Below are 26,931 nucleotides of genomic sequence, written 5' to 3'. Positions count from 1 at the left end.
TTTATACAATTGGCTGGATGTAGATGGTGAAGAAGCTATTCACTGAGATAGGAACACTTTCAAAAGCCCATATTTGGGGCATGTCAGGAAATCAATTTTAATCAGGTTAAATTTGAGGTAATTTTGAGACATCCAAGAGAAGCAATCAGGTTGGCGGTTGGAGATAATGACCATATAATTTATCATTCCAACTGAAAGTGAATAGGAGAACTAAAACAAAATTTTGTATATATTTTTAAATACTGTTTTTGAAACAAAATTTATTTTATTATATTAGTAGACTCATAATTATTTTCAAAATTTAATATGGAAACAAAATAGGCATTTATGTACATTGAAGCAAAAATGTTTAAAAATATTTTCTTAGAATCAAAGTAATTATTTTTGGCATACATTCATATGCTTTCCTCAGTTTCTTAGCTACACCTATATCTAACACTATGTCATTGGTATTTTTATGAAAAATACTTTTTCTAATATGTTCTCACAATTTTTAGTTTTTGATGACATCGCCTTTGCCTTTAATCTTCTTAGAGTTACATGTTATGATAAATAAGTTTGAAACCATTGACACACTTAATTAATTCTTCTTTATGGAGTATACTATACTTAAAAAGGCATTTTCTCTATAGGTACTGAGGCACCTGCCTGATAAACTTAGGGCAAATTTTCTAAATAAGGGATATTCCTAGGTATAAGCTTTTTAGTATTGAAATATATAAATATTTCAGTCCAAATATTTATGCATTACATCCTTATTTGCTCTCTTCAGAAAAATTTTCTTTGATTTTTTTTTATAAAACAAAATTTATCGAATGAGGTCCTTCTTCTACATTCTTTTAAATGTTCACCAAATGTAGATATTATAAAATTGAAGGCCTTCTCAATTTCATTTCACTCCAGTACAACATACAAATATCCAATTAAAAGTAGGAGCTTCATCAAAAGATTCTCCTAATAAGCTGAGTTATCCCAAAGAAAAATCATAGAATTTCAAAATTTAATCTTATATTTCAATTGTGCTTTCACCATTTAATTTGTGCCATTTCTTGCTTGCTTTTGTAAAGACAACTGTCATATCTTCTTGTTTGTAAGCTTTATTTTAAATGATTGCAATTTGATAAAAGCTTTAAAAGCTGAAGCACTTTGATGATTAATTTATTGAATAGTTGATTAATGATTTCTAATTGATTTTGAACAAAATCAACCAAAATGTAGAGATCTCATTAACAATAACAAAGAAAAAGTACAAAATCAATGTTGATTAGCATTGATTTTGAGCCTTTAGTAAAGGCTCAAAATTTCTGAAATCACATTGATGTCAGACAGTAAAAACAGAAAGTGTGGTCTACCTTTCTGAAATTTCATAAAAACGTTTTTTTCATGTGTAGTTTAATGTTAGCTTCATACAAAAATTGTATAGTTCTGTTGGGGTACATTTTGACAATTATGGCTTCTTCCAATTATGAATTATGTAGACATATCAAACCAATACAAAATAAATTCTTTCCCATAGGTTTGTTGATTTAACAAATACATTGCACCAATTTCAAAAAATGCCAATTGTATTCATATTGCCCTAAAAAATAATTTTTTTTAGTGTTTAACTTTTTTAAATGAAAAAGCTATATCACTACTACTAAAAGTATTTTAGCTTCAATAGAATGAATTTGGTGACATGAATTGGTTAAAAATAATTGAATTATATTGGAATTCAGTTACATTACTTTCTATTTGATACATCTGTTGACTTTGATATAAAACTGCTGGTTTTAGTTCTTCTGCTAATTGAGAAAAGACATTGACAGCTACCACTTCATACCCAGGAGAACTTGGAATTAGAAGTGATCAAAATTACTTCAAAATAGTCATGTACTCTAAATAATAAGCCAGATATCAGAAGTTATTTGTAGTATGGCTCCAATGTCTGGCTTTTCATTTAGAGTACATGGCTGTTCTAGAATAATTTCAATCATTTTTCTTATATGTTTCTGCTTTTACATATGTAAATTGTAGTATTTTAGCATAAGTTTTTCAAAAATAAGTATTAACTGTTTAAGTAGATGTTGATGTTTCTTCAGCAGATTTGTGTCTTCTGATTTTTGTGTGGGCATGTTATCAGCACGTCTCTATCAGGATCATAAACGTTGACAAACATTTTATGCAAGTTATGTATTTATCATTGCATTTCATGAGAAATGGAAATTTAATAGTTAACTTTTCTAAAACATACACTTTTGTAGTTTTGATCTCATTGCTGCTGAAAGGGTAACAGACAAAAAAATTTTCAAGAATTTTAACTAAACAAGAAAATAAATGCATAATTTTATATTACACCATAGGATAAATGTGTCAAGAGCATTCAGACTATTCTCTATAAGCAGGACTGTTCAGTCTCTCATTTCCCAGACATATTTCATATTCTCCTAACCAATTTTTTCCCACATTTCCTATTGATCCCGCTAACTGGTAATCTGGAGGCTCCATGTATCTTGAAGGTTGCAGCATGGGGCACAGCACAATTGACTGGTTCAACAAGCTGCCAGCAGGGTAAACATCTTTGAATACTTCTCAACACCACCATTTGGAACCTGAAGGTGTTAACTGCCCTCCTGTATTCAGACACACTTAGTTTTATCAGAGAGCACATTCCTTGAAAAGGGGATATTAGTTACTTTGGGTCTGCAAAAGGTCAAGAAGAGAAAACAGATTATTACTGGTTTTAGTTAATAAGCATGTATTTAAATTAAGGCCCTATCCATTTGCACTTTTTCCTGGAGCCCCCACCTGGATTTGCTCTGTTCATTTCATACCCTAAGCACACTTAGTATGAACTTGGAATTCATTGTTCTTAACCAAGAAGGAGCATGATGGCAACTATCCATCACACACAGCATGGTGAAAATCACATTTACTATTTACTGAGAACTCAGTATGTGTCAGGTACCAGTCTCCAAACTTCACAACAAACCCGTAAGCTAAATACTATTTACATTTTATAGATTGGGAAACCTAAGCCCAAGGTTACCTGACTGATTAATAATGGGAATGGCTTAGAGCCTGAAACCACATTAGTTCTACAATATAATGACTGCATTTCTAAAATACATCTAAAGCTAGAATTGAGCACAACTCTGGCTGTTCATTCAAAACCCAGCACTGACTGACTTATTTACTCATTCATTCAAAATATTTATCAAGTGCCTCTGTATGCTAAGTTCTATGCAAAGTGACAAGGAGATTCCAGTCTAGTGACTTCACAACCTGAATGATTATGGTTCCACCCATGATGTAATAAAGTAATTTGGATACAAAACTCTAGTGCAAACCTGACCCAATGCAGCTATGGTCTACCACCCAATCCCAAAGCACCCAGAATTCAATACTGCATCATGTACCATACCATACCGCAGCACATGACAGTTTGGAAAACACAGTCCTTTTCACCTACGAGTTTCACAACAACCCTAAGAAGAATACCGGATGTTTTTTAGTAACCACTTTTTATACAGAGGCACAGGGTATACGAAGAGATTGGACTAGCATCCAACTCCTAGCTCCTTGTTCAGTCTCCTCTTCTTGCTGCCCCTCAGGAATATGGATTGGAGAAGATAGAGTATGTGATTTATAGCCTCTCGTTGCATGGGGTGCCTGTCCCTGGAGTTTCTGACTGCATTGGCATTCTGCCAGCAGCCACCATAGGTAGGAATATTGTTGCTGTCCATGACCAGGGGGAATAATCAGTCTCAGCTATTCCTCAGCTCTAAACAAGCCAAAGTAATTGGATTTAATTTTAATTTTTTTAATGGCTTGGAATTAATAGAAGCAGCTGCTGCCACAGTGTGTGGGTGTCCTTCTCCAGAAGGCACAGACAAAAAAAAAAAATCCCTACATATAAAATAAACTCTGAAAAATAAACAATCCAGTGTGTAGGACAAAGAGGTTAATTCAAGAATCGAGCAATGTCTTTTTGTTATCAAAAATTCAGCTGGCAATATGTAGCACTGTCTCTCTCCTCCCACCCTGAGTGCCCATCAGCCCCTGATAAGATGATAATCTGATTAGAGACAGGGTGTAAAAATGTGTTGCCTGTATCTGAGCACTCTCTCACTCTTTCTCCCCCTCCTCGTGACTCACCAAAAGATTAGCTGTGACAAAGTGCGGAGAGAGATAAGAATAGATGTGCTGGTGACAGGAGTACTATTATAATTATTTGGGGGAAGATAGGATTAGAATTAGAGTGGGTCCTGTTTGCTTAGAGAAGGTGCAATTAGAATATGGGTATCCATCCAAGGTCCCTGGCTGTGCCAGACATCAAGGAGGAAAAGGAGAGGGGCAAATGGCTCAAGCTAGGTGACAGACTCGGTTGTTCCAGCCCAATGTGGACTAAAGGCCATGTGTTGGCATAGATGACAAATGAGAGATTCAGCTGCCCTCATGAAGGGAAAAGGAATGAAATCTTGATTCAATTTCAAATATGCCTGGGAAACTACATGCCCGTTTGCTTCCAGTCCTTGAATAGATGAAGTAAGGGAACCAGGAGACTATAACTGCCGTTGTTGGATAAATCTGAGGTAGCACAGCCTTGGAACGGTGAGAAGAATATGTGCGTAGCAGTCAGAAAGTTGTATACTTCAAACAGGTAGCACAGCTATTGGGATTCAGAAGGTGCTTAAAATTTGCTACTTCCTTTGGGGATATGAGTGACTTTATGATGCCCTTGTTTTGCATACCTTTTTTAAGACTTACAGTCTGGAAAGAATGATTTTTTGTTATGTCCCTTTCTGCTAATTTGAAGAAAAGTGCTTGTGTCTACTGGGGTTGAAACACCTTTATTCCTATCCATATTTCTCTGCTTGATTAGAGAGGAAATTAGGGCTCCTGTCTTTCAAGGCTCCTGAGGAGGAACAGAGAATTAAGAGAATGCTGTTTTTTTTAGAGAAACTTACATACTCCATTCGATCTGGGACTTCTCTTCTTCCATGTATTCTGGTAACCTCTAAAACAATGCTTTGGGAATTTAGCTGAGAGGTCTGAATGGGAAGTAGAGAGGATGATAGGTGGGAGGGGAATCATTCATCCACTCATAAGTCACTCATTCATTTAACAAACATACGTTGAGCTCCTCTTCAGGGCCAAGTACTGTGCTAGTGCTGAGGATTTTGAGGTGAATCAGAAACACCGCAGTGTCTGCAATTAGTATTTAGAGCAGTTAATTCATCCTGAAGTTGTTGACAAAGACTTCAAAAAGGAAATATCATTTGAACTAGGCCTCACTTCTCTATACAGGATGCACGATGTAGAAAAGAATGAGACTAGCAATTGTAGGCAGAAACAACAGGATTTACAAAGGCAAGGAGGTTTTCCAGAATATGATATATTCAGGGAATGACTTAAAGTTTCACTTGGAGAGAGTACAATGTATATATATTAGTGTAGCTGGACGTTGTTTATTCATGAACATATTTACCTAATTCATAAGCATTTTTGGCACCTCATCTATGCAAGCCTTTGTATAGGTCCTGGAGAACTAGAGATGACTAATATGTAGTACCTGCCATCAAGGAGAGCTCAATCTCAAAGTGGAGAAAGGAGCATGTTAAAATTGACATAATTTTATAGAAGCTATAATGGAGAGATAGAATGACATTAGGCAGAGAGAATGAGAAAGAAGCTATAATAGAGTGTGTTTGTGAATGTGTTGAGTGTGTACATGCTTGAGTGTGTCTGTGTGTGTGCGCACGTGCACACATGCATGCTTACTCAGAAACTGCATGCATGACTGAATCTGAGGACGTGAGTTACAGACCTCCCTCACTCATGTGGATGTCCTCAGGACAAGGCCTTATTCCAAGAGCTGGATCAGGCTTTAGTCCCCACGTCTTGAAAGCACACACCCCAGGACCTGGAATCTTACTGGGTCTCTGGCAGGATCATGTGTTGTGCCATTTTCTTTCAGGGGTCTTCTGGGATGTCATGAAAACCCTGTTTAAGCATAAAGGTTTTTTTATTCTACCTTTATTTTCATATCATTGATATAATACGAATAACTTCAGAGGATTGTTGAGAGGAATAAAGAAGTTAATACATTATAGAGTACTTAGAATGGCCTAGCATATGGTCAATGCTATATAGATACAGCATTGCATATAGCCTAGCATACAGTCGTATGCTATATAGATATTAGGAAATAGTACTATAATTATTATGATTATTTTCTTATTGTTTCCATGGATATCTTACAGTGTCTGTGTTAAATGGAATCAGAAGTCTCCCTTGTCTAACCTAACATCAAGTACAGGAACTTTAACCCCTAAAGCTTCTAATATTGTACTTCTCTGTAAGGGAGCCCTCTCTACTTTCCCTTCAGCTGAATGTTAAAGAGTCTCTATATTGATCTAGAATCTGCCTTCTTGTGATGCCTACCAATGATATTCTGGGATAAGAAGTTTTTAATCCCTTTTTTTCATTGCTTTTTAAATAAATAAGAATTGCTTGAGACTTCTCTATGCCATCACTAGAAGGAAAGAAAGAAGTAACACAGTTTACATTTTCAAGAAGCCTACTCTTTCAATAAATACCCAAATATTCATTCACTTTTATTGATCATTGTTAATAGACAAACCAGGTGATAAAAATATTTTTATATCATTTTTTAAAATAGAGAAAAAAATAATGTAGACTGAATAATCATGGAAGGCTTTAGAGAAGAGCTGTGTTAAAGGGTAGTCACTAACTTATACACTGATTTGTTCATTAAAATAATTGGTTGACAATTGACAATATGCCTCATCTCTCAGTAGGAGTTCACCAAGTATGCAAGATGGTGGGGAAGGCAGTTCAGATAGAGGAAAGATCAAGTGCAAAACAGAGATATTGAAAGTATGGCACAAAATTGTGTTAGGGAGTTATGAGTAGTTGAATATGAACTCTATGGGGTTCAAGGAGTGTGAAATGGGTGATGATGCTGGAGTCACAAGGCCGTCACAGGAAGCCTTGTGGGCCAAATTGAAATGTGAACATAAGAAGTTGGATAAAAGGTTTTTAGCAAGAGAGTACTGTAAAACCAGGTTTTTTTCTGGAAGTAGAGCATAAGGCTATAAGTCGGGTGGCAAGGGGAAAAGGAGAGTGGAAAGATTCTTTAGGGATTTTGAGCACAGGCTTTTGAGTCACACTGGCCTAGGCTTAATACAGGATCTGCTGCTCACTGATCTTGTGACCTCAGGGAATCTTTTTTTTTCCCACTCCTGGTTTCAATTTTCTTATCTGTGTAAAGTGGATAACAGCCCCTAGCTCATAAGGTTATGTGAGGATTAAATTATAATGCACATAAAACACTTAATACAATGGCCGAGACATAATGAGAACCTAATGAGCAAAATAAGAGAAAAATCAGAAGTACGTCCCAAATGAAAGAGATTTTTTCCTCTCTAGTTTCAGCCCCTTTGCCTTTGTTCTTTGCATTACTTGAAAGTCTCGATGAATTTTGCCTGCTGAGCCATTCTCAAATAGATTCCTGTTTGTATCCTTGAAAAAGTCTAGAAAATCTAAGCCCTGAACAGCATCTCAGTTTTCCTGAATGATTGCCACAGAGCCCATTTACCTCTACTCTGTCTGCTAATCAGGTTAGGCATCCTAGCTCACCCAGGAGAGGAACTGGGACAGCTGCAGGCAGTAAATAGATTCTCCTGACAGCACATAATCAAATTCAGTGGAGACAGCATCCTCTCAGAGTCAAGTTGCAGAACTTGGCTGAAAGAGGAGAAAACTGTGGTGACAAAATTTAAAGCATATAACCTGGTTGGATATACTGGTAAATAAAGAGCTAAAAACAGCATCATATCCTGATGATGTGTAGGAACATCCTACCTTATGACTGTAGGAACCCATTGTGAATGAAGACATACTCATCCAGGACTCTAAGGGACTCAAACTCAGACCTTCAAGTCAGGGCCTGAAGTTACTATCACAGACCACTGGCTGGAAACCTCAAGGCCACTTTCACTGATACTCTCCCCAAATACAAATCTGGAACCCTGGGACTCGCATATGCCACCAGCCTGCCTCACTTTCCTGCATCTTCAATAACATCACAAATGTAGAGCATCATGTATTCTCTCCATACCCAAATCCTTGCACTAGTCTGTTCTCTCTCTAATCTTGACTCTTCAGTGCTTCCTTCCCTCTGCCTCTCCAGACTTCATTTTCCACTTTTTCCTCTGGAACTCAGCTCCATGGTTAATAATCTCACTTGGATCCTCAGTCTTTAAGTTCATTTCTTCCTTTACCTCTTGTCTTAACCAAACTCGACGTGGTAAATGATGCTTAAATATTTGCTGAATAAAACAATGAACTGAGGCCTGACTCTCTGGGAGGACATTAATTCCCCCATTGCCCTCTCAAGGAATGCTTATGCTTCTACACTGCACATATAGAAGGATCAGGAGAGGTCACTTTTCTCCTCACTCCTCATGCATTTTCCAAGCCAGAATTTAGGGTAGCAGTCTAATTAGAAGAAGGAGTCCCTGTAATATTTGTCTTAAAGATATATTTCCATTATGAGAAGACTGTTATTTATGTATTTGTTGGCAGTGGCTTTGGGAATAGGAGGCAGATAGACTCTATTGGTGGGCCAAAGTGCACCTCTAAACAACGTCTGATACTACCAATGACTTTTATGTGAAAGCTCTGTTTCTGTGACTTATAGTGCATATCCATCATTCTGTCCTTCTGCTCAGCACTTTCAGATTGATACCCATCTTAGATCTTATGGCCCATCACTTTAGTCACTTCTTTTAATATAATCAAATGCAAGAATATTTAATTAAATTTAATATGATCGAATGTATGTACAAGCATCAGTGCCATGTAACCACTGCTGTTCCATAGGAATCCCACAGCCACACCTCCCAACCCTGTCCACTTAGTTTCAGAAAGATACTAAAGTAGAAACAAGATTCTGCAACAAACACTAGTATGTTATAATGCTCTCTGTTCTGTTAACAATTGTCTCCAGGTTGTTCTACCTGGGGCCAGCACTCTTCTTGTTTTTCTCAATTTCTCCTCCTATACCTTCCTCCTCACATTTTTCTTCATATGTCCCTGTAGTCTTTGGCTTCTCAGTTGAATGCCAGTGCACTACAGGTGAGCCTTATGTCCCTTATCCACTGTATCTGCACTCCCCAGGAGCATCCTTTCCTTTACATATCTTCCAAATCAACCTTGGTGATTAAGACTTATGAAGCAGTTGATAGAAAAGCAAGACTTACACAAAATGTGGAGCTGAACTGGCCTGGAATTGTCAGTGTAGTGTCATGGAAAGGACACAGTTTTAGATGGGTTTTGCAGGATAAGCAGGATTTAGTGATAGAAATGAGAGACATTCATTGCAGGGAAACATTGTGAAGAGGTTGGATATTATAAATCAAGGCATAGTAACTCTTTAAAGTGGGTAAATGCAAAGAAATTACGGAAACTATGACTGCAGCATTTTTGTTTCCTCATGTTTGTATCTCAGTGTTTAGCTTAGCAAAATTGCCCACACAGCATATTTTAAAGCAGTATTTCCCAAAGTGCTTCTGTGAAAAATTAGTTTCATGGAATGCTCTGTAGAAAATAATAGTAATAATTTAGAGACTTGTTGAATATTTTTCCCTTCCTGGAATAATATATAATGCATATGAGTTTATTTTAAAAGTTTTTAATTAGTCTTGTAATTTAAAAAACCTGACTTCCCAGGGAAAAGTATTTATATCTTTACAGTACCACAATCTTGATTTACCTTCAAGGCACTTTTAGACTCTGTAATTATGTTGCCTACTTATTTTTAATCTTTTCTTGACCACCTTCCCGTTAGAATATATACTTCCTGAGGACAAAGATCTTGCTTGTCTTATTTATCATTGTACATCAAGGCCTGGGCATGTGATGCCACATATGTTAGGTGCTCAAAATAAGGATAAACAAATGAATAGAATGCGTCTATTTTTGTTTAACTTTGCATTTTCCAAACAGTTGAGAAAGGGTAGCACTGGATTATCAACAAAGAGCTGCCAGATTCAGGTCTGTTTTTGACATCATGTGGTTTGTGTTGTCATTCTCCCAGCCCCATTACCGCTGGTTCTTAATGTTACAGTTTTTCTCCTAGGCATTAATTTATATGTATTACCTTTTGAAGCTTGAACAAATGCCTGATATGCCCAATTTTCTTTGTTTATATATTTTAGGCAAAGGCTGCCACCCAAAAATGTTTACTACTACCGCTGCCCGGACCATAGGAAGAATTATGTGATGTCCTTTGCCTTTTGTTTTGACCGAGAAGAAGATATTTACCAGTTTGCTTACTGCTACCCATATACGTACACGCGCTTCCAGCATTACCTTGACAGCCTGCAAAAGAGAAACATGGATTACTTCTTTCGGGAGCAGCTAGGCCAGAGTGTGGTAAGGCCTATGCCAGGTTTGGGATACTCATTTAGAAACAGGCAATCTTGGGATAGAGACCTAGCAATGAGGTTTTATGGAATGCAAATAATTAATATTGGTGCTTTCTGGATGATATGATCTGGAACTTCTAACCCAGGTAATCCAGGTTAATCTCCATATAGCAAGATCTATATTAACTATAATTAAATAATTATATAATTAGTATTAATTTAATAATTCTTTAAATATTATTTTTATTGTGTGATTTATAGCTACCAGGGGCACCAGAAAGTCACAGAATAAGGTATGAGACAGATGGTTGTTTTTCTGAATGAAGCTGATAAAGCTCTCTAGCAAAATACAAAACTTAGGTGAATCCCAAAACCTCTGAGAGAAAAGGAGACTATTACTAGGTGTTCCAAAAGGTATGAAAGCATTTTCTTACTGCGAGCCTCTGATATGAAGAATACATTTCTTTGTGAACCAAACTTGCCTGCAGTACAGGTTAGCAAGTGCTGTGCAGTTTGGTTATGATGACCACAATGTGCTCTGTCTCTGTCATCTATCAGTTCCTGACTTTTTTTCTGCTCCTGGTTTAGTTTCCTGGGTCTAGAGATTTTAGTCTCCTGTTCCATAAGAGTGTCCTATTGCTGATGTGGCAAACTACCCCAAACATGGTAGTATAAAGCAACACAAAATTATTATAATTCCAGGGGCTAGAAATACAAAATGAATCTCACTAGGCTAAAGTCAAGGTATCAGCAGATCTGCATTTGTTTTGGAGACTCTAGGAGAGAATTTATTTCCCTGCCTTTTCCAGCTTACAGAGGCTGCTTGCACTTCTTAGTTTGTAGTTCTCTTCCATCTTGAAAGCCATCAGTGGCTGGTTGAATCTTTCTCATGCTGTATCACTTTGATATTAACTCTCTTGTCTTGCTCTTTCACTTACAAGGACACTTGTGATTATAATAGATTTACCCAGATAATACAGGTTAATCTCCATATAGCAAGATCTTTAACTTAATCACATCTGTGAAGTCCCTTTTGTTATATGAGGTAACATAGTCACAGGTTCTGGGGGTTAGGAGTTAGACATCTTGGGTTGGAGAGTGGTGCATTATTTTGCCTACCACATCTTCCTACTTTCTTTTCCTACCTTCCTCTTCTGCCTAGACTAGGATCTGAAGTTGTTCTTCATATTGAATTAATATGTTTTACTCTTTGTTGTCAGCAATACTTTGGTTGTTAATAAAGAATAAACAGGTAGTAATTTGTTTTTGTGATTGTTTTCTTCAAACAGTGTGGATTGTGCCCCTAAAAGAGGCATATTGGAAAGGCTCCAAAGGTTCTAAGTGAAGATACTGGTAGAATTGGCAGAAGATACTGTACTTGGGGTTCTGATATGTATTGGCAGTTAAATTAGCTCTTGGTAGTGACTGTGAGTTCCACATAAAAGTGAGAACTACTTCTAAATAAATCCAGCATACCTCAAAAAAGAGCGCAATAAAGAGGGACTACGTACAGCTCAAGTACCTAAGACATAAATCTGGTCATGATTTGTTATATCATTATTCTTATAGTCTGAGATTCTCTATGCACTAAGATTTTGCTAAATATCTTTTCTCTACTCCAACCTTCTTCCCAACAGTGCTTCTCATGGGTGCCATTTGTATTGGTTGCCTGTATATTTTGAACTGAAAATTGGTATACTTGGTGTATGAGTCAGCATGCTAGCAGGAAACAGATGGCAGCCTCAGATTAGGATAATTTAAGGAAGGTTTAATAAATGGGCTATTTACAAGGTGTGGACAATACATGCAATGACAAGGTATAGCGAAATTCTCTAGGGCATTATAATAACAGTCCAAAGGGCATGAAGGGAAGGAATAGTTAACAAAACACAATAGTAGAGAGCCATTTAATGGGTCATCTTGAAAAGAATTGGTGACCTTCAGCTAAAATACACAGTTAGCCTGAGATAATCCCACAGAGAGAGGTGAAAAAAATAAATATATAGACCTCATTCTCTTACTTACATCTGATCTCCTTCTAGGAGTTCATATTGGCCAACCCAACCAGAATCCAGAGAATAAAGAGCCCATTTATGTAATTCATACAGATCAGCCTCCCAAGGAAAATAAAAGGGTATAGAAGGGTAGAGAGTGGATGTAGGGGAACAAATAGAATATATTAAGTACAGCTGGTCCAATCAACAATATATTACTGAACGGTGAGATTATTTGAGATGGGATTGTCAGAAAAATTCTGAGATGAATATTTACCAGACATATGAATTGTGACATTATTTAAGAGAATAGGAAGTTCATTTAATACTTACAACTTCTAAGGCAGGATCTGTACATTTCACTCTTGTGCCCACCCAACCTTCTCTTAGATTTATGACAGGCAGAATGTAGGTGCACAATGATTGTTTATTGAATGAATGATTGAAATGATGAAAAAGTGAATTAAGATACATGCCTGGAAGCAGTGTGAAGAGGGGAGAGCAACAGAAAGCTGATAAGAAAAACAATAGGATCAGTTAAGCTTCCAATAATAGATATTCAAAATAACACATATAAAATAACAACTTAAACAAGATAGACGTTTATTTCTTTTCAATGTAAAAGTCTAAATGTAGGCAATCCACAGCTAATGTTATGGCTCTACTCCTTGAAAGCGTCAAAGAGTCAGGTTCTTTCAGCTTTCTCCTCTGCCATCCCTGGTATGTGGCCCTCAACCTCATGATTCAATATGGAATTCTATCATCTTATCTGTATTCCATGCAGCAGGATAAAAGAGATGGTGGAAAAAGCAGAAGCAGTTTTGTGGCACTGTCATTTACCACAACTTATCCACATGTAACTAACAGAAGGATAAGAAATGAAGTCTTTATTCCGAGTAGCCATGTTTTAACTAAAAATTGGTGGTCCTGTAACTATGGGGGAGAATTGATATTGAGGGACAGCTTGAAGTCTCTGCCACAGAAAACCTGAATTCTGCTTTTAGCTCTAACATGAAACTACTTGTATTACCTTGAATTCTACGTCCCCTTTCTGGGGATAATTTTTTCACCTATAAAGTGAGAAAATTGGATTTGAATAGAAGTTTTCAAATTATCCTTGAGGAATTCCTCAGTTGGAAAAAGTAATAGGTTGAGACTCCTGTCCTACTTCAGAGCCTATGAGAGGCACTGTAGAGATATATAACAAGGTATATATGCAAGTCTTGGTATACTTTCAGAAGCATATTCTGTGCCAGGAGAAAAAATGACATGTCCAAATAGCTCTGACACTTAAAAACATATAATTAAGGATCTAATGAGTTGTTTAAGGAGTTAATAATCAAAACAAATGTCATAAAAAAAATGTCTTTAAAAGCTAAGGATTTTGCTTTTAAGCCATCTTGAAAGATGGGCAAGATTATGGAATACAGAGTTGATAATAAGGTAGCCCAGAAATCAGGAAAAGCCAGAGTCATTGCCTGGTGGTGATAGCTGGTTAGAAGTCTGGTTTGATTGGAATAAGGAATCAAGAGGCTACTGGAAGATTAAGCTAGACAGGAAGATCCATACAAAACCCTGGAAAGCCGTGATTGTCATATTGACTACATCCTTTATTCAGATTAAACACAACACATATACTGGGTTTGTTACTTTATATAGACTATTCAATGTTTTTTCTCACAATAGTTTTATAGAGTAGTCAGAACTGTCCCACTTTGGGGGATAAATAATCTGAGGCTAAAAAGATAAGTGTCTTCTGTAAGTCCTCATGACTGGTTCATATCAGGGCCAAGTTTAAACCCATGGCTTCTAACACCATGTCCTGGCCCTTTGATGGACATTCTAAGACCCAAGTAGATTTTTGAGAAAGGGATTTATCTTATCCAAAGCAGCATTTTAAGAAAGTAAATTTAATGGAAGTACAGGGTGCACCTGTGCCAGCTGGACTAGATCAGGGGCGCTCTGTGGGTTGGCTCAATCCTCTGTGCTGGGCCTTAATGCAGATTTTAGAGATTTTAAGGCTTTCTGGCATACTTTTGCGAACAGGACAATTCTCAGTTACCAGGGTGTTTGATATGGCTTGTGTCTGAAGGCATCAGTATAATTAGTTAATCCTTATTCCAATTTGGGGGAGGATAATTACAAGTGGGAAGGCTAAACATGCCAGCATCTAGATCTTAGGTAGAGGAGGCAGGAAGGGAGATTTTGAATTTTTAGTGCTGGAACTATTAATCACTATGGTCATAGCTGTTACTGGTACTAATTATATCATCCAAGAATGCATTTTATTTTGTTACCAGTAGCTCCTTTTAAACCCACTAAACAAAGCCCCTTTGAACATGTATTTAAAACCATGATCTGCCATTTAAGATAAAGACATCGTGAGAAAGATATTTTTATTATTGTTTTAATAGCTTTATTGAGGTATAATTCACATACTAAAAAATTCATGCATTGTAAGTGTATAATTTTATGATTTTTAGTATCTTATGATTTTTATAGAGCTGTGTAATTATTACCACAATATCTGATTTTAGAATATTTCCATCATCTCAAAAATTTCCCTTGTTAATTCCCACTTCTAGTCCCAGTCACAGGTAACTACCAATCTGCTGACACTATAAATTTACCATTTCTGAACATTTCATATAAACAGAATTAGAGAACATGTAGTCATCTTTTGTGTCTTACATTTTTCACTTAGCATTATATTTTTTAGGTTCATCCATATTATGGCATGTATCAGTAGTTCATTTTTAGTGCTGAATAGTATTCTGCTGAAAGGATATACCACATTTTGTTTACCAGTTCTCTATTTCAAGGATATTTGGATGGGTTTCAGTTTGGATCTATTATGAATAATGCTGCTATGATTATTCAGTTACTTATCTTTGAGTGGACATATGATTACATTTTTCTTGGGTAAATTTCTAGGAGTAAAATAATAATAACATAAGACTATATTAATAAAAAGTTTATGTTCAACTTTTAAAAGATAAATTGTCAAACTGTGTCCCAAATAGTAGTATAATTTTATATATTTATCAGCCATGTGGGAGGGTTCCAGTTTCTCCAGATGCTAGCCAACACTTGAAATTATCTGTAATCCTTATAGCCTTTTAGTGGGTGTATCTCATTGTGGTTTTAATTTGTATTGCCCTTATGACTAATTATATTGATCATTTTCTCATGTAATTATTTTTTATTCATAAATATTCTTTGAAGTATCAGTTCAAATCATTTTCACATTTTTAAAACTGAGTTCTCATAGATTTTAAGAGTTCTTTATATATTCTAACACAAGTCTTTTGTCAGATAATATGTTTTGCAAATATTTTCCCCCAATTCTTGCCTGTCTTTTCATTCATTCTCTTAACCATGTCTTTTGAAGTATAAAAAATTTAAATTTTGAAGTCCAATTATCAAATTTTTAATGGATTATGCTTTTGATGCTATCATGAATGGGAGTACCTGTGCATCACATTTTTGTCAGCATTTAGTATTGTCAGTATTCTTGATTTTGGCCGTTCAAATACATGTGTAATTGTACTCATTGTTGTTTCAGTTTGCATTTCCAAAGGACATAATGCTGTGGAGCATCTTCTCATATCTAAGAGCTCTTTGCCTAACAGCAGGCCACAACGATTTTCTTTTATGTTATGCTTCTGAAATATTTATATATTTAGCCTAAATTTAAGTCTGTAATTCATTTTGAATTAGTTTTTGTGTATGGAATAAGGTAGGGGCCTAAGTTCATTTAGTTGCATATGATACCGAATTTTTCCAGCAACACTTGTTGAAAAGACTAATCTTTACTCAGGAGTTATCTTGGCAACTTTCTCTGATACCTCTGCTCAGTTTGTTTGTTGTTTGCTTGTTTTAAATATACTGTTTTCTTTTTTAGAACAATTTTAGTTTCATGGTACAGAGATTTCTCAATATACTTCCTGCCCTACACAAACATAGCCTCTCCCATTATCAACATCTTTCACCAGAGTGCTACATTTGTTACAACTGATGAGCCTATGTTGACACATCATTAGCACACAGAGTCCATCATTTACCTTAGAGTTCCCTCTGGGTGTAGTACATTCTATGGGTGTGGACAAATTTATAATGGCATGTATAAACCATTTTAATATTACAAATTAGCTTCATTGTTCTAAAAATCCTCTGTATCTCATCTATTCATTCTTCCCTTCCCATAACCCTGTGAACCACTGATCTTTTTAATGTCCCCATAGTTTTGTCTTTTCCAGAGTGCCATGTAGTTGAAATTTGTATAGCCTTTTCAGATTGCCTTCTTTCACTTAGTATAGGCACTTAAGCTTACTCCATATGTTTTCATGACATGATAGCTCACTTTTTTAGCACTGAATAACAGTGCATTGTCTGGATGTAATACAGTTTATTTATCTACCTACTGAAGGATATCTTAGTTGCTTTCAGGTTTTGGCAGTTATGATAAAGTTGTTATAAACATCAGCATTCAGGTTTTCATGTGGACATAAATTTTCAACTCCTTTGTGTAAATTCCAGGGAGTGCAATTGTTGGATCATATGGTACGCGTAGGCTTAGTTTTGTGAGAAATCACCAAACTCTTCCAAAGTGGTTGTGCCATTTTACATTCCCAATCAGCAATGAATGCAGGTACTTGTGCTCCACATCCTTGCCAGCATGTAGTGTTGTCAGTGTTCTTGATTTTGGCCATTCTAGTAGGTATATAACTATATCTCACTGTTGTTTCAATTTGCATTTTCCAAATGGCATATGATGTAAAGCATCTTCTCATATGCTTACTTGCCATTTGTATATCTTCTTTTGTAAAGTATTTGTTAAGACCTATGGCCTATTTTTTAATTGGGTTGTTTGTTTTCTTATTGTTGAGTTTTATATAGTTTTGTTTTTTCCTTCCTATTTCAAGCCTTAATTCCCAGGGAATCAACACTGTGTTTATGTAGGTTAAGGGTAAGTTACTATCGGGCTGAAGTTATGTTCAGCCCCCCTGAGCCAGTAAGGCTTCCCTCTTCTGCTGATGGATCTGTGTCTGAGTAGGGGAGTATATTCAGTTTGGGCAGTTTTCAAGTTTGTTTTACCTTCCTTTTCATGTTGTGTTGCCTGTGTGCCTATGTATAGCCTCAAATTGGTCAGAAGTGTGTATTATATGAGTGGTACTATTATTAAATACCTGCCATATAACTAGCATTATCTAGACTCTGGGGATACAGCAGTGAAAACGAGTTCATGTCTTCATGAGACTTACATTATGGTAGGAAGAGACAGACAATATTGGAGTAATTAAATCAGGAAAAAGGATCAGTTTGGGAAGTAAGATTTCATTTAGAAGATAGCACTTAAATTCTGAGACATGTAAGTATGGTCTTCTCCCATTTTCATTTGTAACAATGGAGATTTAATGAGATTAAGTAATTTGTCTACATCATGCAGCTGGAATTTGAAACCAAGTCTTTGTGAACTTTATAATTATTTAGTGAATTCTTGCAAACCCATTCTTTAACACTACAAATATCTGGTGAGCATCTTCTGCCTACCAGGCTCTATGTTGAATGCTGAGGAGAGAAGATTAATACAAAACACATTCTGTCCCTGAAAAGTACACAAGATAATGGGTGATGTAGATGTAAAAACAAATAATATGGTAAGATCTGGTATAATACAAATAGCGGGCAGAGATGTGGTACAAGGGAGTGAATGAAGTCTTAAGGAAGGAGGCATCTTTACTTGAGTATCAAACATGTAAAGAGGCTGAAGTGCTATGGTATGTCCTGACAGTGTTACATGACTCCTTGTGACAAAAGGAGAAAAGCACAGGGTCACCCTAAGAAGAATAGGAGGGGTGGTGACAGAGGATGCAGGAGAAATAAGTAGAAGCCAAGTGAGGAGGGCCTTGAATGCCAAATTAAAGAATTTGGACTGTATCCTGAGGGAAGCTAGGAACCAAGCAAGAGGCAGTATGATCATTGTGACACTTAACCCTTACATCTCTAAGCTTCCCCTGCTGGTGGCAGCTTACCTTCCTGATAAGAAGATAGGATGTCTAGGTGGCTTTCCTTCCCACAGGCAAACATCTTTGTTAGCTAAGAGTACCAAGAGGAAAACCACCAAGACTACACATATAGTAATAGGAATGACTCAGAAAAACCTTAAGAAGTTGGCCTCTCTGATTTTTTTAAAATTCTTTTTATTATACTTTAAGTTCTGGAGTACATGTGCAGATCATGCAGGTTTGTTACACAGGTATACACATGTCATGGTGGTGGTTTGCTGCATCCATTGCCCCATCATCTACGTTAGGTATTTCTGCTAATATTATCCCTCCCCAATCCCCTCACCCCCTGATATTCCTCCTGTAGCGCCCCTCCCCCCAGGCCCTGGTGTGTGATGTTCCCCTCCCTGTGTTCTCATTGTTCAACACCCACTTATGAGTGAGAAGATGCGGTGTTTGGTTTCCTGTTCTTGTATCAGTTTCCTGAGAATGATGGTTTCCAGATTCATACATGTCCCTGCAAAGGACATGAACTCATCCCTTTTTATGGCTGCATAGTATTTCATGGTGTATATGTGCCACATTTTCTTTATCCAGTCTATCCTTGATGGGCATTTGGATTGGTTCCAAGTCTTTACTATTGTAAACAATGCCACAATGAACATACGTGTGCATGTGTCTTTATAATAGAATGATTTATAATCCTTTGGGTATATACCCAGTAATGGGATTAATAGGTCCAATGGTAATTCTATTTCTAGATCCTTGAGGAATCGCCACACTTCTTCCACAATGGTTGCACTAATTTATGCTCCCACCAACAGTCTAAAAGCGTTCCTATTTCTCCAGCATCTGTTGTCTCCAGACTTTATAATGACTGCCATTCTAACTGGCATGATATGGTATATCAATGTGGTTTTGATTTGCATTTCTGTAATGACCAGTGATGATGAGCATTTTTTCATATGTTTCTTGGCCACATAAATGTCTTCCTTTGAAAAATGCCTGTTCATATCCTTCCCCCACTTTTTGATGAGGTTGTTTTTTTCTTGTAAATTTGTTTTAGTTCTTTGTATATTCTGGATATTAGCCCTTTGTCAGATGGGTGGCTTGCAAAATTTTTTCCCCATTCTGTTGGTTGGCGGTTCACTATAATGATTGTTTCTTTTGCTGCGCAGAAGCTCTTAAGTTTAATTAGATCTCATTTCTCTATTTTTGCTTTGCTTGCCATTGCTTTTGGAGTTTTAGTCATGAAGTGCTTTCCTGTGCCTATGTCCTGAATGGTATTGCCTAGGTTTTCTTCTAGGGTTTTTATGGTGTTAGGTCTTATGTTTAAATCTTTAATCCATCTAGAGTTTATTTTTGTATAAGGTGTAAGAAGGGGTCCAGTTTCAGCTTTCTGCACATGGCTAGCCAGTTTTCCCAACACCATTTATTAAAGAGAGAATCCTTTCCTCATTGCTTGTTTTTATCAGATTCATCAAAGATCAAATGGTTGTAAATGTGTGGCATTACTTCTGAGGCCTCTGTTCTGTTCCATTGGTCTATACCTCTGTTTTGGTACCAGTACTATGCTATTTGATCACTGTAGCCTTGTAGTGTAGTTTGAAGTCAGGTAATGTGATGCCTCCAGCTTTGTTCTTTTTGCTTAGGATTGTCTTGGCTATGCAGGCTCTCTTTTGGTTCCATATGAAGTTTAAGGTGGTTTTTTTTTCCATTTCTGTGTAAAAGGTCAATAGTAGCTTGATGGGGATAGCATTGAATCTGTAAATTACTTTAGGTAGTATGGCCATTTTCATGATATTGATTCTTCCTAACCATGAGCATGGAATGTTTTTCCATCTGTTTGTGTCCTCTCTTATTTCCTTGAGCAGTGGTTTGTAGTTCTCCTTGAAGGGGTCCTTTACATTCATTGTTAGTTGTATTCCTAGGCATTTTATTCTCTTTGTAGTATCTGTTGAGCCAGGCACAGTGGCTCATGCCTGTAATCCCCGCACTTTGGGAGGCCAAGGCAGGCAGTTCATCTGAGGTCAGGAGTTCAAGACCAGCCTGGCCAACATGGTGAAACCCTGTTAGCTGGGCATGGAGTGCGTGCCTGAAATCCCAGCACTCAGGAAGCTGAGGCAAGAGAATTGCTTGAACCCAGGAGACCGAGGTTGCAGTGAATCGATACAGTACACTGACATCCAGCCTGGGCAACAGAGTGAGACTCCATTTCAAAAAAAAAAAAACTTCATAGATATCTACAGTCATACAACCCTGAACATGCCCAATCTTGTCTGGTCTACTGATTTTCTAATGATCGCCATTCTAACTGGTGTGAGGTGGTATCTCAATGTGGTTTTGATTTGCATTTCTCTAATGACCAGTGATGATTTTTTTTCATATGTTTGTTGTCTGCATAAATGTCTTCTTTCAAAAAATGACTGTTCATATCCTTTGCCCACTTTTTGATAGGGTTGTTTGGTTTTTTCTTATAAATTTGTTTTAGTTCTCCATAGATTCTGGATACGAGCCCTTTGTCAGATGGGTAGATTGCAAAAAATTTTTCCATTCTGTTGGTTGCCATTTCACACTATTGATAGTTTCTTTTGCTGTGTAGAAGCTCTTAAGTTTAATTAGATCCTATTTGTCCATTTTGCCATTTGTTGCCATTGCTTTTGGTGTTTTAGTCATGAAGTCCTTGCCCATGCCTATGTCCTGAATGGTATTGTCTGGGTTTTCTTCTAGAGTTTTTATGGTGTTAGGCCTCATATTTAAATCTTTAATCCATCTAGAGTTAATTTTTGTATAATGTGTAAGAAAGGGATCCAGTTTCAGCTTTCTGCATATGGCTAGCCGGTTTTCCTAACATCATTTATTAAATAGGGAATCCTTTCCCCATTGGTTGTTTTTGTCAGGTTTGTTAAATATCTGATCTTAACACCTCAAAAGAATCTCTAGAGTTGCCAAAGATTATAGGGATCTCATTGAAACAACAAATGTAGTAATCATCTCCAGTGAACAAAGACCTAAGCTGTAAAAACCAGTACCTTCTTTTAACATTCCAGAAACTTGACTTTTCAGTCTCTCCTCACACATCTCTTCAACAGCCATGCTGTATCCCAATGACAAGAAAGACCCACTATATTCAAAAGAGCTCCCTCCCTGTAACTTTCTCTCTTTGATTTTAGCCCCACCCTCTGGGCCTACCTTGCAAGTACTTGCTCGTTTAGCTCCTAGTCAGGCCTGTAAAGATATAAACACAAGGGAGAAGTGAGAGCATTGCTTGCGGCCAAATGTTCAAGACCAGCCTAAGCAACATAGGGAAACCTCATCACTACAAAAAATACAGAAAAAAACAGCTGATCATGGTGGTATGTGCCTGTAAAACCAGCTTCTCTGGGGACTGAGGGGAGGGATATTGCTTGAGCCCAGGAGTTCAAGGCTGCAGTGGGCTACAATCCCGCCACTGCTCTCCAGCCTGGCAACAGAGGGAGACCCTGTCTTCAAGTAAACAAATAAATAAGCATATCAAGACACTGACTACATACCCTTGATGAGTCTTCTCTTCTCCAAACTGATCTCTCTTTTCTCCTACCCCCAGAGAATTCAACATTTCTTTATATTCCATTGTGTCAAACTTCTTACCTTCTTTGTTTTTCTTCTGTGAACGTGATCTAGGTTGTTATTTTCTTCTTAAAATTCTAGCACTGAATATAAAACTACACAGGGAATCTAAGCATGCTACAGCAGAAGAGGACTATTGCCTTCTCTTGCTCTGGATGTTAGAGCTCTAGAAACGTAGTCAGTATGTACATTAGCTTCTTTGGGTAGGACAGTCTCTCTATAGTAGGTTTTTTTGTTGCTGTTCTTTAAATAAATATATTTTTATTTATCTGATATTCCCTTTTTAATAAACCTCTTATTTTTAAAATTTATTTAAATTTATTTCTGGGTTTTTTTTCCAACATCTATTTTAGATTCAGGAGGTGCATATGCAGATTTGTTCCCTGGGTGTATTGCATGATGCTGAGATTTGGAGTACAAATGATGGCATCATCCAGATACTCAGCGTAGTATCCAGTAGTTACTTTTCAAGCCTTGCCCCACTCCCTCCTTCTCCCCTCTAGTAGTCCCCAGTTTCTATTGTTGACATCTTTATGTCCATGACATCCAGTGTTTGGTGGTCATTTATAAGTGAGAACATGCATAAACCTCTTATTTTCAAATAATTTTAGATTTATAGAAAGTTGGGAGAGATAATATAGAACTTTTACTTATGTTCTTTGTGACAGTAGGTAGTTAGTCAGGCATGAGCAGGGCAGGAGAAAGCCCCCTACCTATACGCGCACACACACACACACACACACACACACACACACACACATACAGGGCAGGAGAAAGCTCCCTACAGACACATACACACACACACAGAGGCAGGAGAAAGCTCCCTGCCTACACACACACACATACACACACGGCAGGAGAAAGCTCCCTACCTATACGCGCGCACACACACACACACACACAGAGTGCAGGAGAAAGCTCCCTACACACACACAGACAGGAGAACGCTCCCTACCTACACACACACACACACACACACACACACACACACACACACACACACACACACACACACACCCGTGAGTGTCAGATGACAATCAGGTTATGGTCAGGCTGTTGTTAACTGTCTCCCTAAAGCAATAATTAGTAACAGCCAGTGCTGAGGAAAGGCAGTCTCCTAATAGAAAACACCTGAAACTGGTAATCAGCAGCTTTTTGATATGATCTTAGCAGCTGGGTGAGTGGACTCCAGCATGCACATGCAGAGAGCCCACCACAAGGGAAGAATCAGGAGAAAAGTAATGCAAAACCCCAGAAGTATGCCCACATATAAAACCCCAAGTCAAAAAGTCAAATCACGCACTTATCTTCAAGTCACCCTCTTCCAAGTGTACTTTTTTCCCTTCCTTTTATTCCTGCTCTAAAACTTTTGTTTTCTTTTGTTTTACCCTTTCAACCCAGCTTTTCCTGACTCCAGGAAGAACCAGGAAGAGAAGCCCAAAAACTTTTTAATAATATTTCACTCCTGCTCTAAATCTTGCCTTGGTCTCTCCTTCTGCCTTATGCACCTCAATCAAATTCTTTCTTCTGAGGAGGCAAGGATTGAGGTTGCAGTAGACCTGTGTGACTTGGATACTTTCCACTGGTAACACCTTCACCCAGTTTCTTCTAATGTTAGTATCTTACACAATCATGGAGGACATGTCCAAAGTAAGAAACCAACATTGGTTCATTACTATTAACTAAAACACGGAACTGTATTCAGATTTCACCAGCTTTTCCACTAATATTTTTCTATTCCAGGATTCATCAGAATACCATATTAGCTTATGGTAGATTTTAAAAGAAAGCCTCTACACTTACCCTGATACACTACAACCTTTTGGTTTTAGTTCTTTGTTCCAGTCTGTTGTGATAATTTTGATTCTTGGATACTCTTATCTGCCGTCTTAGTGATTTCACTCAGAAATATTAGAGTATATACTTGTATTAGCCTATTCTCACACTGCTAATAAAGACATACCCAAGACTGGGTAATTGATAAAGGAAAGAGGTTTAATTGACTCACAGTTCAGCATGACTGGTAGGCCTCAGGAAACTTACAATTATGGCAGAAGGGGGAGTACTCCTTCTTCACATGGTGTCAGCAAGAGGAAATGCTGAGCAGAAGGGGGAAAGCCCCTTACAAAACCATCAGATATCATGAGAACTCACTCTTGCTGTGAGCCACGGATTTCTCCCTAACTTGTATACGCACTGGCCCATCTACCTGGAATGTTCTTTCTCTATGGCCATTTGCCTAATTACTTCCTATTCTGCTTACAGAAGCAATTTGGACATTCTTTTCTTCATGAAATTCTTTCTTGATATGCTCTGTCTCAGGCTAGTTCAAGAGCCTTTGTTATATACTTCTGTAATATATCCTATTTCTCTTTTAAAACACTTATCACTCTTCTGATTACTTATTCAACATTTTTCTTTAGAAGATTTTTAGGCTCTATGAGGACAAGGACCATATCTGTCTTAAATACTGCTCTATGCACAATGATTATATGATGTTAGATGGCTCTTTATAGCAGGAACTGAGGCTCTGTATCTAGTCTCTTCCCATGCAATCTAACCTCTACATCATTCCCAGAGAACTTCCTTTTCCCCCCTTATGATTAATGATATTGAGTATCTTTTTATATGCTTATTGGCCATCTAGATATCTTTTTTGAAAACAGGCTATTCAGATCCTTTGCCCATTCTTAAATTGGGATTTTTTTTTATTTGTATTATTGAATTGTAGGAGTTATTTGTAAATTATGGGTCCAAGTCCCTTTTCAGATTTATGGTTTACAAATATGTTCTCCCATCTTGTAGGACATATTTTCACTTTCTCTTATTATTGTTTTATTTTTAATTGACAAATAATAATTTTATATATGCACAATTATTATTTTTTAATATTTAATAATGATTAAATCAGGCTAACTCACATATCCATCATCTCACTTAGTTATCATTTCTTTGTGGTGAGAACATTTAAAGTCTACTTTTCTTGATAGTGAGAACATTTAAAACATGGCAAAAACCCTATCTCTACAAAAAAATACAAAATTTAGCCAGGCATAGTGGTGTGTGCCTGTAGTCCCAGCTACTTTTGGGGCTGAAGTGGGAGAATTGCTTGAGCCTAGGAGGGTGAGGCTGTAGTGAGGTGTGATTGCTGCACTACACTCCAGCCTTGGTGACAAAGTGAGACTATCTCAAAAAACAAAGAAACGGAAAACCTATTCCTTTAGCAATTTGAAATGTGATACATTTTTATCAACTCTTTTCACCATGCTGTGCAACAGACCACCAAAATTTATTTCTGCTATGTAACTGAAACTTTGTACCCTTTGACCAGCATCTTCCCTTTCCCCATTCACATTCCATCCACTCAGCCTCTTTCCACTTTCTTGATGGTATCATTTATGGCATAAAAGTTTTTAATTTTGATGAAGTCCAATTTATCCATTTCTCTCTCTCTCTCTCTCTAGCCTCTACTTAATAATTTTGGGCTGCTAAAACAAAAATACCATAGACTAGGTGGCTTAAACCAGCAGTCCCCAACATTTTTGGCACCAGGGACTAGTTTTGTGGAAGAGACATTTTCCACAGATCAGGGTGGTGGGAGTGGTTTTGGAATGAAACTTCTACCTCAGATTATCAGGGATCAGTTAGATTCTCATAAAGAGCACACAACCTAGATCCCTCGCATGTAGAGTTCACAATAGGATTCACACTCCTATGAAAATCTAATGCCACTACTGATCTGACAGGAGGAAGAGATCAGGTGGTAATGCTTGTTGGCCTGCCTCTCATCTCCTGCTGTGTGGCCTGGTTCCTAACAGGCCAGGGACCAGTATCACACTTGGGAACCCCTGGCTTAAACAACAAAAATGTATTTCTCACACTCTTGGAGGCTCAAAGTCCAAAATCAAGTTGCTGACAGATTCGGAGTCTCATGAAGGCCCACTTCCTGGTTTTCAGATGGCTGTCTTATTATATCCACGTGGCAGAGAGCAGAGACAGAGAAAGTATCGTCTCTAGTGTGTTTTTATAAGAGCATTTCCCATTCATGAAGGCTCTACCCACAATGACCTAATTACCTCTCAAAGGGCCCACCTACTAATAGCATCACATTGAGGATTAGGATTTTAGCATACAAATTTTGGCAGGACACAAATATTCAGTCCATAGCATGTACCTAAAAAACAATTGCCTGGCCAAAGGTCACAAAGATTGACACCTATGTTTTCTTCTAAGAGCTTTAAAATTTTGGCTCTTCCATTGATGTTTATGATTCATTTTAAGTAGTTTTAGTAGATGGTATAAGAAAAAGTTGCAATTTATGCCTGTCCCAGTACTATTTATTGAAAAATTTGTTCTTTCCTGCACTTTATTGTCATGGTACCCTTGTCAAAAATCAATTGACTATAAACGTTAGAGTTTATTTCTGGACTATCAATTACATTTTATTGATCTATATATCTATTCTTGTGCCAGTACAACACTGTCTTCATTACATACCTTTGTAGTACATTTTGAAATCATTAAATGTGAGCTCTCCAACTTTTTCTTTATCAAAATAGTTTTGGCTATACTGGGTGCATTGCATTTTTATATGAATTTTAGGATCACCTTATCAATTTCTACAAAAAAAGGCAGATGAGATTTTGATAGTTATTGCATTGGCTCTATAGATTAGTTGGAGAATATTACCATATCAACAATATTTAATTTTCTGATGTATGATATGGGATGTTTTTCTTTTATTTAGATCTTCTGTAATGTCTTTCAAAATTATTTTATAGATTTCAATCTAAACAAGGCTTGTACTTATTTTGTTAAATTCAATCCTACATATTTTATTCTTTTGAGGTTATTGTAAATAAAATTGTATTTGGACTTAAATAC

At 37.0% G+C, this 26,931-nt stretch overlaps 1 protein-coding gene across 3 annotated transcripts in view; it reads left to right on the top strand.

Annotated features, from left to right (window-relative positions):
* The first annotated feature begins 9,757 nt into the window (after positions 1-9,757).
* AGBL4 (ATP/GTP binding protein like 4) overlaps positions 9,758-26,931 on the top strand; it is a 545,910-nt gene continuing 528,736 nt past the window's right edge. The window contains exon 1 of one of the 3 annotated variants that reach the window (XM_032247528.1): positions 9,758-10,443. In XM_032247528.1, the coding sequence (XP_032103419.1) occupies positions 10,291-10,443 (153 nt within the window). In that variant the 5' untranslated portion in view covers positions 9,758-10,290. The remainder of the gene's footprint in view (positions 10,444-26,931) is intronic. The other 2 variants (XM_032247529.1, XM_032247527.1) reach the window with 2 other exon arrangements.

Source organism: Sapajus apella, unplaced genomic scaffold (genome assembly GCF_009761245.1).
Source record: "Sapajus apella isolate SASKATOON/1434 unplaced genomic scaffold, GSC_monkey_1.0 scaffold62, whole genome shotgun sequence".
NCBI classification, from domain to species: Eukaryota; Metazoa; Chordata; class Mammalia; order Primates; family Cebidae; genus Sapajus; species Sapajus apella.
The sequence above is the reverse complement of the archived record's forward strand: the minus strand, read 5'-3'. Positions and strand labels throughout refer to the sequence as shown.